Source organism: Amborella trichopoda, chromosome 5 (assembly GCF_054954075.1).
Source record: "Amborella trichopoda isolate Santa Cruz 75 chromosome 5, AtrichopodaSantaCruz75HAP2 v2.0, whole genome shotgun sequence".
In the NCBI taxonomy this organism is placed as follows: domain Eukaryota; kingdom Viridiplantae; phylum Streptophyta; class Magnoliopsida; order Amborellales; family Amborellaceae; genus Amborella; species Amborella trichopoda.
The window spans coordinates 41,993,619-42,013,902 of record NC_142340.1 but is presented as its reverse complement, the minus strand read 5'-3'; the positions used below and the strand labels follow the sequence as shown (position 1 = coordinate 42,013,902).

The 20,284-nt window shown below is 34.5% G+C and overlaps 1 protein-coding gene across 16 annotated transcripts; it reads left to right on the top strand.

Moving 5' to 3' along the window:
* Positions 1 to 54: 54 nt before the first annotated feature.
* On the top strand, positions 55 to 9,375 carry FATB (fatty acyl-ACP thioesterases B). Of its 16 annotated transcripts, none has more exons than XM_088867972.1 (10): positions 55 to 231; positions 2,406 to 2,497; positions 2,583 to 2,652; positions 2,743 to 2,870; positions 3,762 to 4,430; positions 4,725 to 4,858; positions 7,078 to 7,191; positions 7,530 to 7,701; positions 8,048 to 8,116; positions 8,773 to 9,375. In XM_088867972.1, the coding sequence occupies exons 5-10, from the start codon at positions 3,924 to 3,926 to the stop codon at positions 9,004 to 9,006; spliced, it is 1,230 nt and encodes a 409-aa protein (XP_088724098.1). In that variant the 5' UTR covers positions 55 to 231; positions 2,406 to 2,497; positions 2,583 to 2,652; positions 2,743 to 2,870; positions 3,762 to 3,923; the 3' UTR covers positions 9,007 to 9,375. The 16 variants fall into 16 exon arrangements, with proteins under 16 accessions (XP_088724098.1, XP_088724099.1, XP_088724101.1 ...); XM_088867973.1 differs by having other exon boundaries at positions 55 to 1,906; XM_088867974.1 differs by having other exon boundaries at positions 139 to 1,906; positions 2,401 to 2,497.
* The last annotated feature ends 10,909 nt before the right edge of the window (positions 9,376 to 20,284 follow it).

Sequence of the window (20,284 nt, the reverse complement as noted above, 5' to 3'; positions counted from 1 at the left end):
GGCGTTGTGCGGTTTTCCAATCCTATAAATACCATGCTCTCCCACCTCTGAACTGGAATTACAAGATTTCCCCATCCCCTTTTTCCCTATATCGTGTTTTTTAGGGCATCCTATACTATTCCATTTTTTATTTGTAGGGAAAAAAGGGGGCCTAAAAACAGGAAAAATAGTGGAAAAAAGGAGAGTTGTTGCCTTTGCAACTTCGTATTTCCTGTGCTAAATGCGAATAAGGTGCCGTGTTTCACAGTGCTTTTTACTTTTTTTTTGTGGTTTTTTTTTTTTTTTTTGGATTTTTGCCCCATTTTTTCGTGTTTGTTCTGTTGATTTTTGTGAGGTTGAGAATGTGCATGATCGATTGAATGTTTTCTGTTTTTGCTCTGTTTTTGTGATTTTTGATGTACTTTTTTGGTGTACTATTGCTTTATTTCATGGATGATTGGTGATTATTGAGGTTTTTTGATGTCAAGCCTTTAGTTTTTCGTTTGTGCTTTTTTCGTGGAATTTCCTCTCTCTCTTTCTATATATATATATATATATCCAATGATTTCTCTCTATATTGATTGTTTAATCTGCAGAATTTATCTCTCTGTTTTCCTGATCTCAGTCTTCACTTTTGCTATCTCTCTCTCTCTATATAGAATAAAATAGTATTTCTTTACTCTTTTCAAAATTTTCAATACCGTAATAAAAGGCTCTAAATCTCTAGCTATGTCTTCATTTTCTCTCCTCTCTATTCTGTCGCTATTTGTTCGCTTTTGTTCATTCTCTCTCTAGTTAATACGAAGTTTTTTGGTGTAGTATTGGTTTATTTTCCTGGATGATAGGTGATTATTGAGGTTTTTGACGTCGAGCCTTTAGTTTTTCGTTTCCGCTTTTTCGTGAAATGTCTTCTCTCGGTCTCATTCTATATCCAATGATTTCTCTATCTATGTTGATTGTTTAATCTATAGAATTTATCTCTGTGTTTTCCTGATCTCATTCTTCACTTTTGCTCTCTCTCTAGAATAAAATAGCATTTCTTTACTCTTTTCAAATATTTCAATACCGGAACAAAAGGCTCTAAATCTGTATCTATTCCTTTATTCTCTCCTCAATCCTCATCCCTATGTCTCTATCTATTTGTTCGCATTTTTTCATTCTCTCTCTAGGTTTTTCGTCATATTTGTCAATATATTTCTGCATATTTGTTAAATTTCCGGAAATGTTCTTTGTGTCTGTAGTGCTGGTCTTCTTCTTCTCCTATTTTTCTCTGTTTGGTGTTTTTCTTCCTTTTTTGAGTTAGGAGACGTTTTTGAAGCGCTTTGAATTTCATGGTTTCATGTTTATTCACACTTTGCGTGTTTGCCTCTGCTTCTCTTCGTGTTTTCTTCTTGTTATCATTAATCATTGAAATATATATTTCATTCTGCAGCTGTCAATGATTCATTTTCAAATTGTTTAATAATTTTCCTTTTATTTCTTTCACTTCTCTTAATTGGAAGCTTCCCTTCAATTTTTTTTCTTTTCCTGTTTTTAGAAAAAAATAATCATCTTTTGGGTTTTCTTTGCCCTTCTTTTTACCTTCTTCTTTGGTAAATTTGAAATTTCTCAAGCCCTATTCCTTTTAATTCTTTCACCTCTCTTAACTGGAAGCTTCCTTTCAATTTATTTCTTTTTCCTGATTTTTTGAAAAAAAAAATCATCTTTTGGGTTTTCTTTGCCCATCCTTTTACCTTTTTCTTTGGTAAAAGCTTGAAATTTCTCAAGCCCTTCAAGAAATATTCTGTATGTTTTTTTAAGAAATCTCTCTCTCTCTCACATACACTCTGTCTCACACACTCTCTCTCTACCCCCATCAAAAGTCCTTTCTTTCTCTAGAATAAAGGCCTGGACACTTGGTTATGCAATCAACAGTTAAAGAACAGAGGTATTTTTCCTTTTTTGGGTTCCAATTATTTGAAAAAAATTATATATTATACTTTGTGGGTAAAAAGTTCAGAGCATTAATTTGCTAAACCACGTGGTTTCTGCTTTCTCTCGCTGTATTTATGTATATTAACTTTTGAATGTTGTCTCTGGTCCTTATCCATTGTTCTCTCTGAATACCTCCAAATCTAGAAAATATTCACAATTCTTCAATTGTTTACAAATTTCTACCTTGTTTACGAAGAATATGCACATCTGGAGGTTTCTTTAGCCGTTGAAAGCCTGACAACTGTCCCCTTTCTCTCTCTATTTATCCCCCTCTCTCTCTCCTAACCTTTTTATCTTCACCTTTTACTGGATTCCAAATTCCCAACTGTTTTTTACTTTTTCCAAGTTTTATTTATCTCTGTAACATTTATTCAAATTAGTAGATCACATGGTTCTCGTAGTATCTACCTTTACTTCTTTTGTCTTCTCCTTGCGATACCTGTAAAGAACAGGCACCCTGAAAGCAACATCAGGACTGTGGCATCAGCCTTGGATAGCTTTTCTATCGGTGGGTTTTCCTGGATTTGAACCCAGGACCACATTGGTGAGACCCTTACACCCTAACCACCAAGTCAAGAGCCTTAATCACCATTTTTTCTTTACTGAATATTCTCCTCCTGTTTTTCTAGAAAGTTTTTTAGTTTCACCTGGTTATCTGAAGACTTATGCCTGTTGGTCTCAGTCTTGTCCCCATTTCAGGTGAGATACTGTCAGTGGAAATCAGATGTTACTCTGCGTTTAAATATATTTCAATTTGAAAATAAGATGGTTTGATGTGGTTTTTTCAAGGGTGATGCATATTTGTTGTATTTTATTAAATGCAAATTCCTGGTTTGAAGCCGATTTGGGGAGTACTAATGTTTTTGAGGAAAATAGACGTGCTTGTACGTCTTAATTCTGGAGGAGACGATTTCTGGGTATGTTTTGTTTCTTATTTTGATGTTGCGAAGGGAGTTTTGATTGACAACAGGTTTTGTGGTTCAATTTGTACCATATTATCCCATCTAATTTGTATTTAGCTGTTCTACACTTTTTTGGCTGGTCATATATAAGAAAAGAAAAAAAAAAGTATTTTGGGCAAAGTAATTTTGTTCTGAGGCAATGTGAACTTGGGTTTATTTGTACTTTGCTTTTTTCATCGTTTACATCACTAGATCTTGGGTTATTGGATTAGTTTCTGGTGATTCTCTGTCAAGATGTTTGCCTTTTGTTTTTGTAAAAGAAAGAAAGGGTTTTTCCTGTAATTATTCCTCTTGTTCAGGGTTCTACATGATGCAGATTATATTATTTGGGTTATTTTCCCAGATCTGTTGATCGTTGTTTTCAATTTAGCTGATCTATGCTCTTTTTGCTCTTTTGGATTGGTTTCTTGACTAACACAGTAATATTATTTCTTTTAGATTTGAAGAAAAATGTCTTTTAAACATTGTTGATGCATGCTATTTTTCTGATGGTATGGTTTGGTTCCTTTTCTGTTATTATTTTAAATTTTGGGCTTATTGTGTTTGTTTTCTTCATTGTTTTTTTTCTCTCTCTCTTCATCTTCTGTTTTGATTAAAGCCTATTTGTATCTTTTGCTTTAATTAGAGGCTAATGGAACCTTTCCTTAGATTTTGCCCATATTTATCTTTTTGAGTTTATGGAATTTGGGTTTTTGATAATTTACAGCTATGGACACAACAATTGTTTTATTAGTTTTGTGGTATATCTCTGGTTTGATATCTTGTTTCAGGTTTTGATGGTGATTGTGTGTTTTTTCTTGAAATTCAATGTTTTTAAGATTCTGATTCTTTGTGTTTATGTGACAGGTATTGGATTTTTGTCAAGTCTTGAGGCTCTGTGGCTTTGCAAATCTCACACCCATCTACTGTCATTGGGTGATCAATATTCAGTTAACTGAGGGTTTACCTGAACAACTAAGTACGAGATTGAGATTCTGATGCATAATTGATTAGAACTCAAGTTCCATCATGGTTGCCACTGTGGCTTTTTCCTCTGCATTTCTCCCAGTCGGGTCTTCTCTCTCTGCACAAAACTCCTCTGCATCATCCAATGGCAAGGCTTCAATGGCACTCGGTGGGAATTCGAAGCCTGTTTCCTATGGTGGTGTTCAGGCCAAGGCCAATGCTCAGGCCCCTCCTAAGATAAATGGTACCAAAGTGGGTTTGGGTTTGAAAGAAGCTCAAGATGAAGAGGTCTCTTCTTCTTCACCTTCTCCTACCCAATCCAAGACCTTCATTAACCAGTTGCCTGATTGGAGTCTTCTTCTCACTGCCATCACAACCATCTTCTTGGCGGCTGAGAAGCAATGGACAAACCTTGACTGGAAGCCGAGGAGGCCGGAGCTTGTTGATGCATTTGGGTTTGGAAGAATTGTTCAGGATGGGCTTGTGTTTAGCCAAAATTTTTCAATCAGGTCGTATGAGATTGGAGCGGATAAGACAGCGTCTATAGAGACGCTGATGAATCATCTGCAGGTAATGGTTTTTTGTGTATGGTATGTGTGTGTGTGAGAGAGAGAGATGGCTTTAACAAGGAATGGTGGCATAACGAAATCTTATTCTCTCTATTTAAATAACAATTTAATTCTCCCATTTGAAAACTGTTTGTCTCATATTGACTTGGTTTTCTATGAAGTTGCATGAACAGTTTTGATTTGATTTCGAGAAGTATGACTTGATTTAAAAGTATTATATGGAAATGCGATGAAATTTTGTATGGAAATGCACGAAACTTATTTGATTTATGATATGGAATGGATAAACTTGCAGGAAACTGCCCTCAACCATGTTAGATGTGCGGGCCTCCTTGGGGATGGTTTCGGTTGTACACCAGCGATGAGTCGAAGAGATCTTATATGGGTGGTCACTCGCATGCAGATTCTGGCTGATCGCTACCCATCTTGGTATGCTGCATCCACCCTAAATTATTTTCTTCCTGTTTTCTCCATGGCCGTGATGTATTATCCTCTAATACCCTTTCTTTATTGGTGCTTTGAACATAAACCAAGTCCCATGAACTCACCGGAGTAATGTACTCTCTAGAACAGGGTTAAAAAATAAAAAATTGTTAAGAATAAAGGGAAAAAGGTGAAAAACCAACTAAACCATGAACAACAGTAGACGTCCAAAAACGATTGGAAAAATATATAAAGATGGAATTTTGAAAAAAATTGGTTTATAGCTGGAAGCAATTTATAAAAATATCAAAAAGGGGAAAATAGTAAAATATAGGAAATGAGAAGAAAAACTGAGGAATCATCATAAAAAATATATATAAAATATTTATACATTGATCTAAAGAAAATATATGTAAGTTTTATGATTTTTTTATATAAACCGAGTTTGTGCCTTGGTACTAGTCTCAATAAGGTGTTGAGTTCGACTTAGCTGAGTTTTTGAACGCTGACTTTGACACCAATTTTTGTGTAGACATCAGCTAACATGACATTGAATGGTATAATTATATATTTCACACGAGTGAATTGAGGATTGTGACTGTATTGAGAGCAATGAGTGGTTCACTTTTTTTAGTTATAAACAAATGTAGTTTGGCATGGCTTGTATCTGAGTTGGTATTAGGCATTCAAAAGGGTCAATAAGAAGGAAAATAAACATCTGGGACACGTTGTGGAGAAATTTGTAAACTATACTTTACATTTGGATGATTAACCATGAAATTTCTACTGGTGTTGGGTTCAGTGAATAGTGGATTGGTTTCAGTGTTCACAATTGTCAGGTCCCCATCAGTGATCAACCCCAAAGTAGTTTTCCACCAAAGTTGTAGATGAAACTATAGGAAAGTCAGGAGGCATTGACAGGAAAATGGCTAAATCTTAACTTTAGGGAGATATTTGCTTTCATAGTACGTGTATAGAGTTCTAGGAATTGAGCTTGGGTCAAGACGTTAGAGGCTGGCTTTTCATAGTTCATCGTCTCAAGTACCATTCCTATGTAACCTTGTCAGAAAAAAACGAAAAAGCATAGAGTTTTGAGCAGAGGAATTTAGCTAAGGTGTTTTAGAAGGTTAAAGGCATGCTCCTAGGTAATAGGCATGTGGATTTTTTCATGATAAGCAAAGGTATTGGAGATTCGGGAGTGGGGTTAAGTCTTTTGAGGGTCATGATTAATGTATGGTCTAGGAGAGGGATAGATGTTCCTCTCTAGGTCATTAGGTGAATTAAGTTATTTCTTGAGGGGTGGGGCTTTGAGTTTACTAACTTATGTCCTTTGGATGTCCATGGTTACCATCCAAATTCGATTGGGAGTAGGGTTATTGCTTCGTCGTATGAGAATCTAGTTTTCATGGTATATCCTGTCCATGGGTTACCATCGCAATGAAGATAAGAACAGGGTAGAGGTCTCTTTTTGAGGAAACCACGTCTTCAGAGCCATATGATCTCTCTCATGTTCAGTCACAGGTCGCCATTCATGTGCTGCAGTTATGAAATGGGTTTGCGTTTTGACGTTGTTTGATCAAACCATGTGGTCTGGGGACTCTCTCTCTCTGTCTCTCACACACACACACACGCTTCTAAGCAAGGCATCCAAATATGAACCTTGACATATGTACCTATAATGTTGATGGTAGCCACATTCAAAGTTTCAGCAGAAAAATGGAAATAATAGCTGTGACAATAAGGGCTTACCGCTCAGTGGAGCCTCAGAATTTTCACCCATCTGAGGAAAAAAAACAACAGAACTAGTGCTTTGCCATTTCTATTATTTACCTAGAAATAAGAAAAAAAAAAAGAAGTATTACAAAGCCAAGGCTGAGCACTTTGCCAATACCTGTCCACAGGAAATTTACTGATGAGTTCCATTACCTACTTAACTTTGGTTTCTTTCAAACTTGCCTTTTCAAGAAACGTCATTGGACCTCTGACTCTTATAATGCTCTGGAATTAGGCTCTTGATTGTTCTCATCTATTTAGGCAAAATTATCTTTGACTTCTATAAAATATGACTTTAATTGTTTTTAGTTTTAGCTCACACTCTTTTAGCCTGCCTCTATTATATTCTTATGCAAAAATTTGAGAGAGAGAGAGAGAGAGAGAGAGAGAGAGAGAGAGAGAGAGATTCTCTTAGAATTACCAAGTATTGATGCTCCTAATGATTCTTGCAGGGGGGATGTTGTGGAAGTAGAAACATGGGTTGGTGCATCTGGGAAGAATGGGATGCGTCGAGACTGGCTTGTGCGTGATTGCAAGACAGGCCAAATTGTGACGAGAGCGACCAGGTGTGAATTTCCTACAAGACTCTCTCTCTCTCTCCATATCTATAAGTACATACATATGTACACACGTACAATAAAGTCTGAGAATTACTACTCAAAAAAGAAAAGGCAAAAGTGAAAAAAAGAGAGCGAGAATTGGCTCCCTGAGCAAAGCTACTGGCAACGTGGTCAACCTGGCTCCTAAACGGATAGTGTACTCTAAGAGAGAGAGAGAGAGAGAGAGAGAGAGAGAGAGAGAGAGAGAGAGAGAGGGAGGGAGAGAGAGAGAGAGAGAGTTGGTGGCTCTTAGGATCCTCTGACAAAATTGTAGCTGAATTAATTTCTCTCTCTCTCTCATGTAGTGTGTGGGTGATGATGAACAAGCGGACCAGGCGATTATCAAAGATGCCAGACGACGTGAGAGCAGAAATAGGGCCCTATTTCATTGAGCGTTCTGCCGTCATGGAAGAGGATGGTAGGAAGCTGCCGAAGCTCGATGATGGCACTGCTCATCACGTGCGCACAGGCTTAACTGTAAGTATCGCGATTTCAGCTGTTAATTTTTATGCAAATTAAAGAGAAAAAACTTACCCAATTTCTATCTAGAAATTATACACTATGATTTTTGAGATACCATGAACTTCAAGTTGGGCATTGCAATATTTCAAGTTTAACTTTCTGAGAAAGTTGAAGCCCCTGATAGACTCTGGCCGAAGTACTCTCTCTCTCTCACACACACATTCTTAATCGATGAATTTGTGAAATGTCCAATCGACAGTGGCAGTTGTCTGTTCAATGACAACCTAAAATCTCAAGCAGCCTTCTCTCTCTCTCTCTCTAGACATTTAATTATGTGGCTGAGGTTTCTTATTTTGTGCAGCCAAGGTGGAGTGATTTGGACGTGAACCAACATGTCAACAATGTTAAATACATAGGCTGGATCCTCGAGGTACACTGCACTTCCCACAATTATTGATTCTCGCATCTCTCTGTTTTCTATTTCCAAACCAAGTTTTATTTTCCAGATTTTACTGAGATATTGGAAAATTTGAGAAGAAGAGTACTAGTTCTTAAAAAGTAATTTGTATGATGGTGAAAAGTGGAAACTCGCTCGCGGTGCTTTTTTGAATTATGCTCTTACTTTGACCATGCCACTCTTGCCATGGAGTGATAGAGAATCCACCATCAATTGCTTGCTATGTAGTGTTGTTTATTAGTGCTTGTGATGGAGAGTGAGAGAGCAAATGTGATTTAGAGGAGAGAGTAAATGTAATGGAGAGAGAAGGAGATTCCGTGAGAAAAAACTTGCTAGCTGCCATAGAATGTAAGTGGGGTTTAGGCATATATGTGTGGCCAGGTGTGTGGTGCGTGCACCTCATACACGGCGTGAGGGAGAAGGTCAGGAATGGAAGTACCTTTATACGTACCGAGAGAGAGAGAGAGAGAGCATCTTTAAACAGAACTGAGCGAGATGAGAGATGCTGCTACCTCTCGTTGCTTGTCCAACAGAGGGACACTCTTGGTGTTGGCATTTGTATGTGTGTGAATTGGACAGACTCCTAGAGAGCTGAGTGCGAAATATTTTTTTTCTGGATTATTTTTCAGAGTGCACCAGTCTCCATTCTCGAGAGCCATGAGCTAGCAGGCTTGACACTGGAGTATAGGCGCGAATGTGGAAAGGATGATGTGCTTCAGTCCCTCACATCTGTCACCGACCAAGGGGAGGACGAAGGCGGTGGCATGGAATGCGAGCACCTTCTTCGCCTTGAGACGGGGCCCGAGATTGTGAAGGGAAGGACCGCCTGGCGCCCTAAGCAATCAGCCTCAAAGTCCTCCTAGAGAGGAAGTGAAGACAGAAGAGAGAAACTGCTAGAGAGAAGCATGAAGATGGCGAGGAGCAATCCTAATTCGAGGTTTGCAATGCAATCCTCGAATTTTTTACATCATAGATGCCCTTGATGTTTGCTATTTTTTTATTCTGTTCCTGTAATCTGTCTTCTACATTTTTTTTTTTCTCGAGTATAATACTTTTCTTTTTGGGTTTTTGGTTTTTATTTTAGTAGAAGTGGAGTTTCCAAATGTAATTAGTGCTTTACGTAAGTACATATTTGGGGTGTCATATGGTGTTTGATGGCGGGTGGACAAGGGTAGTTAAGTTTATGTCATATTTCTGCTTGGAAATGAGAAGGGAAGTTTGAATTGGTGGCATTTCTTATTCATTTTGTAAATAACAAAGAAGTTCCCAGTTCTGTGCCTGATTGCATTTGGATTGTGTGATTATTATTGTTGCATGTAGGGTAAGTTTTCTATGCTTCCCCTATAAGTTTTCTATGCTTCTATAAAATTTATATACTTCCCCTGTCTAATTGTCTATTATGAATGGATGGCTATTCATTGTGTAAATAACAAAGAAGTTCCGAATTCTGTGCCTGATTGCAGTTGGATTGTGTGATTATTATTGTTGCATGTAGGGTAAGTTTTCTATGCTTCTATAAAATTGATATACTTCCCCTGTCCAGTTGTCTATTATGAATGGATGGCTGATGGCTGAGATGGTTTCAATTACATTCACGTTTTTTAACTATTTTATTTTTAATTTTTTAAAATTATTTTGACACAAAAAATAATTTCAATAATAAAAGATGGCTAAAATACTTTGGAAGTTATAGGGGTGTTTTGGTCATTGTATATTATTGAAAATATTTTTTAACTATTTTTTAGGTGTACCCCAATGAGATGATGGCATTTACCTAATTTTATATATTCATATAATATGTAGAAGAAAAATTTAAGTAGTAGTGGTTTACTAGATTTAAATTGGATGGCTGGATGGGGAGGAGGGGGAATATAAAAGAGAGGTGGGGGTATATAAAAGAGGGGGAGTATCTAGATGAAACCGTTAGTGGTTTACTAGATTTAAATTTGACGGCTGGATGGGGGGAGGGAGTATATAAAAGAGACTGAGGGAGTATATGTATTCGGTGCGGTTTGTATAGAGCTTAGGTTTTAAACAATCAAATTAAAGCCTACCACCTTTAAATAGTGTCGAGAAATGTGGTTTCAATATAGGAAATCTTTGTGATGACCGTAAAATATATTTTCATATTTATTTATAAAGTTTAAAGCTTCAAAAATAACGTAGCTCGGTAGATTTATGAAAACTTAAAAATATTGAAAATTGACGGTAAAAAAATGTGTTACAAAATACATTATTTTTAAAATTTGAAATCTATTTTTTTTTCATGTTTACGCATCTTGATATCGAGATGATCAATTTAAAGATATTTGGGCATCAAAACATCTTCTAGTGAAACTTTTGAGGTAGGTTCAAATTTGATTATTTAGAGCCTCGGCTCCATATAAACTTCTCCCATAAACTTTTCACATATATCTTTTAAGTAGTAGGGGAAGTATATAAGGGAAATGTTTCTAGGAGACCCAACAATAAACAAGTTTTATGGTTATGGTTGTTTATATCCCAATGTCTGGCTACGGTTGTTCATATCCCAATGTCACCAAACATGGTTTTATTTTTCATTTTTTTACAAAATATTTTTGTATGAAATTTTGGGCATTCCGTCATAAAATTAGGGCAAACTTAAGAAAATATAATAAAATATATTTTTATAAAAATAAATAACCAAAATGCCCTTACAATTTATTGGGGTATTTTGATAATTTTTCATCACAAAAAATATTTTATTATCATTTATATCACGTGCACCCTTGTTAGATCTATGCATGTTTAATTTTGCTTTAAAATGATATATAGAATAAAAATAAAAAATAAAAAACTCTAAGCTGTTCGATCAAGATCTTACGATTAAAAGCTAATTTGTGACATTGTGGCTAAAGCCATTTTAGCCGTCTACTCAGATGAACTAGGGATCATATATATATATATATATATATTTTTTTTTTCCCCTGTAAAAATTCACGAGTTAAAAAATCGGGAAGATAGTTAGTATTTCATTTAATATGTTCTATGTCAAAGTCAAAGGAAGATAGTATACTTTGCCACCGTGCAAAAATCTGTATAGAGACAAGATTTTTGACATCTTTATTGAGAATATCTTTTGCGGCTTTGCAATCAGTTCGTATCAGAAATTTCTAGTTGAACAAATCACTTTGGAATTTTGTTATACAATGAATAATTGCCAAAATTTCCTTTTTGACGGTAGAGTATTTTTGCTGTGTTTGATTCCAAGCTCGAGAGGTAAAACAAACCAACGGTTAATCCTAATCCTATTTCTGAGGCATCACACTCAATGATTTTGAAAGCCATAGGATTTGAGAGGGTAAGACGAGGTAATTCTTTGGCTTTTATCTTTATTTTCTTAATAGTCAGAGTGTTCATTTGTCCATTTTGGGGGATTCTTTTTCAACTTTTGAAACAATGGTTTTGCATAAATAGCAAGGTCTTTATAAAATTTAATAATATAATTCAAGTATCCCAAAAATCTTTGAAGTTCTGTTTTGTCTAAAATAATATCTGATAATTTATTAGAAAATTCAATTGCCCTATCTTGGGATTATACTTCCTTGAAAGATGTTGTGACCGAGAAATCGTATTCTTGTTTGACAAAGGCTAATTTTTCTAGCAGAGACTACCGGTCCTGCAGCTTTTATTTCCTTGATAAAAATAGTTATATGTTTAAAATGTTGTTCGATACTTTATGAGAGTATTAAGACATCATCAATATAAACTATCATAAATTTTATATATGGGTTGAAAATATTTTTCATAATATTTTGAAATTCTGAAGGAGCATTTTTGAGCCCAAAGGGCATTACGTTCAACTCATATTGTCCAAAAGGGACATTGAAAGCAGTTTTGTATTTATCCTTTTCATCAATCTGGATCTGCCAGTATCCAGATTTCAAGTCGAACTTTGAAAAGATACAAGCATTGACAAATCTATCAAGTAAATCTTTTTTATTTGGAATAAGATATCTTACCAATCGTAAGACTTTATTTAAGGGTTTATAGTTTATTACCAGGCGAAACACTTTCTTTTTCATAAGCTTTCTTCATATAAAATGCTGCACAGCTCCATGGGGAGGAACTTTTCCTGATAAGCTTCTTCTGCATTAAGTCATCAATTTCTTTTTTGCAAATCTCTAATATCCGAGGGTTCATCTGTATTGGCCTAGCTTTAGTAGGTATATCTTTCTCATGAAAGTCTGCCTCATAAGGTAGTTTTACAATATGTTTTTTTTTTGTCCCAAAAGGCATTCGGTAATTCATCGCAGATTTCCTTTTCCATTTTATTCTTAATATTTTCTATTATGCTTTTATTATCTGAAGATAAGAGCTTCTCTTCTATTGTTTTATATTTTATCTCTTCTTTAAGATGATATAAGAATCTTTCTTTATTAGAGATTATTTCTTTGATATTATTTACCTCTCTAATTTTTGGTTTTCCGATGAATTCGAATTTTACGCTATGACCTTCTATATTAGCTTTTGTCCCAGAACTATCTATTTGTATTGGATATAACATATTTAGGAATGGAGTTCCTAATATTACAGACTGGCTTAGTCCTTTAACCATGATAAAAAGAAATTCAAAACAATACATTATTGCAGACTGCAGTATTTGAAAGTTTATAATTTATAATAAGTCTACTACCATTTGCTGTATTTAGAATTTGTGTTGTTTTACTAAAATATTTAGTAGGAACGAGCAGTTCATTTATACAGTTTAAATCAGCTCTTGAATCTATTAATGTTAGAGTTTGAAAACTGTATTATTTATGGACTATTATTTTTACTAAAGTCAACCATTTTTTAGTAACTACTTTATCGAGTAGGTTTACATAATTGCCTGTTTGTATTGTGCTAGAGGATTCTGGTTCTTCATTTATAATGGGTAAAGGCTTTTTATATTTATTTATAATATTATGAAATTCTAATTCCTCATTAGTATTAACAGGACTTTCTTCTTGGGGATTTGTGGCCAATTCTAAAATCTGTACTCTATTTTTTAGATTTATTAACTCATTTCTTACATCATTAATTTCTTGTTTTAATTCACATATAGATGGTTCCTTTTGGATATTATTTTTTCTCTTAACTCTTCTAAGAATTTTTGCAAAATTATAGTCTTCTTGGGTTCGGACAAGAGGAGAGGTTTTCTTATTTGTTTTGGCCATCTGTACATAATGTATTAGAGCATCTTTTTTAGCCCCAGGGTCTGTTATTTTATCTATAATATCAATAATTAGATTTTCTTCTTTTGAGAGCGTATTACAGAAGCACTTTTCTTCATTTGAATCTGAATTACTAAGGATTAAATCTTCATTTTCTATTTCTCCTGCTAATTGTTCTGTCTCAGAACTATATGAACTATCAGAAAATTCTTCTTCTATTTGTAAAATATGAAATAGTTGGCTTCTAATATTTTCATCTAGTTGTAAGGAATTTATTTTCTTTTTTATCCTACATTTATTTTTATAATGTCCTACTTTACCACAATTATAACAAACAGGTAATTTTTTTTTTCTCCTAGATTTCTTAAATTTATTATTGGGGGAAAATTTCTTAGAAAATTTTTCTTGGACAGTAGATCTATTGGTACCTTGTTTATATTTTTTATTCTTATGATATCTTTTTTTATCGACATCCTTGGTCATAGGCAAAGTATTGTATCCAAACTGTTCGCAGAAATCTCCTAATTCTTTTCTGCCTGTCATTTTTTGCTTATCCAATTGTCATTTTTTTTAAATCTGTACAAAGAGCTAAGCGTTTCGCACATATATCTGCCAAAAGTTCCCCTAGCGTATATAAAGAGTATGAGATTATTCCTCCATGCTTATTTTTCAATCGTGTTTTGACCTTTTCAGTAAACAAATGGGGTAAACCGACAATGAACTTTTCTTTTCCAATGGTCCGATTTACTGTCTTCTCTGGAGAGGAGCCTAGAGAAGAAAATATCCTCATACCATTTATAATGTGATAATGTTGGGCATCGGAGGTTTGAAAGAAGATCTTCAGATATAGCGTCCAGTAACGCAGTACTTCCTACGAAGTGGACAGTGATTGTATATATTAAAGTGTTAACTGCATCACTTTCAATATTAACTATGTCTTGGCCATATTCATTCTTGACCACCCACTGTTTTGTAGCGGTCAATATTCTTGTTTTATATTTTCTTCCATATGGAAGTCCCACCATCCTCTTAACCAGCCCGTAAATCCACAAATGATGGCTTTTGCTATTTCTTGATCGTGGTTTCCACTTATTTTGCACGCTGTTGCGTGCATAGTCATATGCTTCAGTGCATCGAGTACTTGATTTTCAGACATTCCATCAATATTCCAGTTAACTATTGTTCTTCCTGAATATGACATGGTACTAGTGATCAAATCTTCTTCAAATTGAATGTCTATTGGAGTTGGCCTTGGATAGTACATCCTAGTTTGGGTCTATTCTGTTTATTTCAAGATCTTCTATTTTAAAGGCTTCTTCTATTTGTTGGATATCAATATTAGATAGGGGTTCCTCTTGGAGTACCATAGCATCTTGATCAGTGGCTATTCCTTTCCCTTTTATATTTAGCTTTGCCAGTTTTTTTACTAACTCATCCACCAGTTCTTTACTATCCTCCTTTTTTCTTATTCCTTGTAGGTTAAATTGTTCTTTACTAATTTCTGAAGGAGGTTTAAACAATAAAGCTTTTTTCTTGGCTAACTCTTTTTTCTTATCTTGAGGTTTATCTTGAGGCTTTCCAATCAAGTTTTCAATTCTTGTTGTTTGTTTTCCAATGGTTTGAAGGCAAAGATTGGTATAGTTATTTTGCAGGTATGACATTTATTTTATGTGTATGATGTTCAGTCTCTTTTGGAATTACCTTGTAAGGAGAGGCTTTTGTCTCAGATTTTTCTTTTGACGCCCCTTTCAGCTGGAGACTTTTCTCAGGAGGGTGAATACTTTGTATTTCTTCTCCTTCATTTGTATAAAAAATCTGGTACTGGTTTTCTATAGTATTTAGATTAAAATATGGGATTGGTATATCCTTTTCTTTCAGAGTGTTTCTTAACCAGTCAAAAACTCCTATATTTTGTTTATTTTTTTTTATGAATTTATTGAATCTTTTATGAAAGGCATCTAATAATTCTTGAGGAAATTTCGTTAGATACCAATCTCTTATTTCCCTGTTTTCTTCAGACATGAAGTCATTTTTAAATCCTTCTATATCTATTTTGAATTTTTTTTCTTTTTGAAGAGTAAGGAGATTGAAATCCAGGTAAGAAAGTGTTGGTTCATTGTCAGATGAGCTAGGTTCGTATATCCTATATATTGGTCTTTGGATGTTACTATATGTCCTTGCTAGTCTTTGTGACATAGAAGAGGTAGAGTGTCTTGAGGGCACAATATATCTAGATGGTGCTCTTACGGATCTTTCTGATAAGTTTATTCTAGTACGTCTATTTGTATTAAATTGTATTTTTATATCTCCATCTGGATATTCAACAATTTGGTCTGGTTCTCTATTAATTGGTACTCTGGATTGCTGATTTTCATAATGTAAGGACCAATTTTCTGGGAGAGTTATTTGAGACCAACTAATCGTCTTTGGAATGACCGTATTTGTTTTTTCCATATTAGTTTGGAAAAACACTGTCTGTCCTTTGGTATTCATTTGGAGAGCGTTTGGACATAAAGTGTTCATTACTTTATAACATATTCTATATACTAAGGTAATATTTTGTGATCCAGGGTTCATATCAAATTCTTGAGTTTTTATATTTAGAGTAAGGACTTTTAGAAGATTAGGGTCTGCTAAGGAGACAAAAAAGTTTGGAAAGCAGTTAAAGTATATAAGTCTATTGCAAAGACTAGATTCTACTATTCCTAATAGGGAGTCAGTGAACCTATTGTGACGATCATCTCTAAGGCATAAAAGAACAGAATTATTTAATCCTAATCTAGTTAGAGGTTTTATGGCTATTTGGATAAGTCCTATGTGTAAATACTTATATTCTTTAACCTTATGATTTTGGATCATTCTATTTGATAATAATTGGAAACTTTCTTGTTCACTAGTAATGGATATACTCTATTCTACTGTTTTTACAACAAAACTTGATTTAAATTCGAAAGTCCCCTTTTTATAAATATCAGTTATAGATACTTTAGGAATATTCCAATTTTGTATTTGTTTTTCTATATTATATATAGTTATTTCTTCTTTATTTTTTACTCGTAGTATACTGTTAGGTGAGAAAGCTGTTCTATTGGACAAAGTCCTGATAAAATTTGCCATTAAGGATAATGGTTGAATACTGACTCAGTCAGAAACAGTCCCTGTACCTATTTCACGACTCTTTCTACCCTTTTTCGGTAGTACGGGTCACGACGACCTTTAGTTTCAATCCTTGATTATCTAAATGGTAAATTTTATTAAGTTTCATCCCTGATTATCCAGAACTTACAATTCACCACTGTAAACTTATGGTTCTGATACCAAAACAACCAAGATCAATTGAAATATTTAAAAGAACTAATTAGTACACAAATCTTATAAGAAATATGATGATGAAACACAAACACACAAGTAAAGATATATCAATTTCTAACCAATTCACATAAGTAACATTCTTAATTCTTAAACAAAATATTAACTTTACTTGCATAATAGAGTAGGGGGAAAACTCACATATGGCACTTGCAAAAACTTGAAAATAATTTCCACTCTTTTGGGCAGTAGCTTGGTAGAGAGTCCCAGTTACAATCACACATATATAGTATCAGCTTCGGTATGGTTAGATGCACCACCCGATATACAGCAAATATAATTACAAAGAAAAAGAGAAGGAGTATCAGAAAGGATTATAGTGATAGGGTAACAGAGTAACAACGCGTGATAGAGTAACAGAGGGAGATATATAGTGACAGGGCAACAGAGTAACAACGAGTTATAGAGTAACAGAGGGAGATATATAGTGACAGGGTAACGGAGTAACAACCAGTGATAGAATAACAGAGGGAGATATATAGTGATAGGGCAACAAAGTAACAACGAGTGATAGAGTAACAGAGGAAGATATATAGTGACAGGGCAACAGAGTAACAACGAGTGATAGAGTAACATAGGGAGATAATATGGATCTGCAATATATCAGTATTGCAGAGTAAAGAAAGAGATAACTGTGCTGCAGAGTAGGGAGAGAAAGCAGAGGGTTATTGAGGCTTACAAAGAGAGGAGGTAAGAGTATTACGAGAGTCACAAGAAACAGAGACAGAAAGTTGTTGTGAGAGTCACAAGAAACAAAGAGGCAGAGAGTTGTTGTGAGAGTCACAAGAAACAGAGAGGCAGAGAGTTGTTGTGAGAGTCACACGAAACAAAGAGGCAGAGAGTTGTAGAGGATTGCCAGAATTGCAATTACTGCAGAAAGAGAGAGGCTGCAAGAGACAGAGAGTAAAGAGTGGAGCACTGAGGGAGATAACTAGGCTACAGAGGTTGTAGAGAGAAGAGAGTGGAGCATTGAGGGATATAACTCTTACTGGTGAAGTTTGCCTTCTTCCCCTTTTATACTCAACAGACTTCTTCCCCTTTTATACTCAACAGACTTCATAAAAGGTGTCGGCTAAAGTGACCAAAAGGCATCGGCTGAAGTGGCTGAAAGGTGTCGGTTGAAGTGACGAAAAGGTGTCGACTGAAGTGACGAAAAGGTGTCGGCTGAAGTGACCAAAAGTCGTGAATAGTGAAAAGTGTATTATTGATGTGATGAAAAGGTATCGGTAGCCTTATTGTATCCTTTTATTGGGACACGTGTACTATGCGTTTTGCTTCGTCCCTAGGTGCTGACTTGATTTTATGTCTGGGATAGTCTAAATTCTCAGTCTTCGTTTTCTTGGGCATAGTCTTCCTCATTTTGTGTAGAGGTGGATATAGCCTCTTCTTCTTCATCAAAGATTTACAATAGCTTCTTTTTGAGATCTTCTTTTGTAGCTGTGGGATGTTGTTGCGCATTTTATTTATATAGTCGGACATATTACTTCCTGCCTCCGGGGGTGTGATTGGCACTCTTTTTATTTTGATATTTTCTGGGTCAAGGGCTTTATTTTCATAAACGTCCCACCATTTTATGTATATTTGTTTTCCCAATTCGGGAATATATTCCCAATTATTTGTATAATCATATGATATTTGATAGGACCACTTTATGATCCATGGTATTTGATATAAGGCCATAGAATACATATGTACATCTACCTTGTATCATTATTATTATATTCCATAAATTTTCTTTGTGAGGCTTGAATATTTGAGGGTAATATTTTGGTTCCTGATCCCCATAAATTGAACAAGTTTTTTAACCAATTGGGAAACTCTCTTATTACTGGTATTTTTATTTATATAAACCAGGTATGGGAGTTATTATTATTTTGGAAGGAAAATACTTTATGCCAGGCTTCCACATATTCTGTATATCTAAAATATTTATTACTGAATCCTTCTGTCTGTAGTCTTCAAGGTTTTAATGGATCCATACCCCAGTCCTTGTATGATATTATTTTACGTATCTGGAACTTGGAGTAGGCTATTATTTTAGTATTTTTTCTATAAAAATGGACCATTGTGATTGATCATGTTTTTAGGAGTATGACTTCATACCATTCTCGGGTTTTATCATAATTGGAGGGATGTAGATGATTATTCAAATAAATATTTGCTATTTCATATGGGTCCATATTTTTGTGAATATCTTCTATTATTATTGTGGATATGAAAGAGGTTTCTGTAAACCTGGTTTTTTCTCCTCCTGAGGTATTAGATATTGGTATTGGCTTAGGTGAGGATATTATTTCTTGGGCTTGCTTTCTAACTAATTGATTTGGGGTTATTGGTGGGGTTGTCAGGGATTTTCTCGATACCAGAACTATATATATATATATATATATATATATATATATATATATATATATATATATATATATATATATATATATATATATATATATATATATATATATATATATATAGGAAAACATGAGATTAGCCCACTAGCTTATATGAACATATGAGCTCAACGACCCAGATTGAATATGGGCCGATTTGACAATCATGGATGTTCGGTAGTACTTGAATTTTATTTATTTTTCTACAAATCCAAATCACTTGAAATTTTAGGTGTGTATTTTTCTCATCAAGGTGCACCTAATAAAAATATAAAAACAATTATCTGTGAAAAACAAATGATCAAAATACCCCTCGAAACGTTTTAGGGGTATTTTGGTAAATTTATTTCATTTAAAATATTTTTTTGATATTTTTCAAAGATTCACCTATTTTTTATGAACACATACCTAAAATTTTGAGTAATTTAGATTTGTAAAAAAAAAACTAAAATTCAAACACTACCAGATATCTATAATTGTCAGATCGACCTATATTCAATCTGAGCTGTTGGGTTCATATGTTCATATGAGCTAGTGGACTAATCCCATCCTTGTCATTATATATATATATATATATATATAGATATATATATAGCATCACATAGAAAGCATACAAACCTTGTCCTTGTATTATTACTAAGGGCCGTTTGGACACCTGAAAATTTATTCTCCCCTATTATTACTAAGGGCCTTTTGGGTCTCTGAAAATCTATTATAAGGAAATACACTCTCATGTGCACATCTATTTCTACATCCCTCTATCCGTAGCCCTCATCTATACACTTTCATGTGCACATCCATTTCTACATCCCTCTATCCATTTCTATATCCCTCTATCCCCAATTTGGTTTTATCACTCATCTTAAGCCATAAGTTCTCATATTATTATGTCATGGCTCCCTCTAGCTCCAGCTCTCATATTATTATGTCATCGCTCTCTCTATCCCTAATTTGGTTGTAGCTCTCATATTATTATGTTGTCGCTCTCATATAAATTTGATGGTAGCTCTCCTATTATTATGTCATTGCTCTCATATCAATTTGGTTGTAGTTCTCATATTATTATGTCATTGCTCCCTCTATCCCTGATTTGATTGTGGTAGTAACTCATATCAATTTGGTTGTAGCTTTCGTATTTGTATGTCATCGTTCCCTCTATCCCCGATTTGGTTGTGGTTGTATCTCTCTTATAATATATTATTATGCTT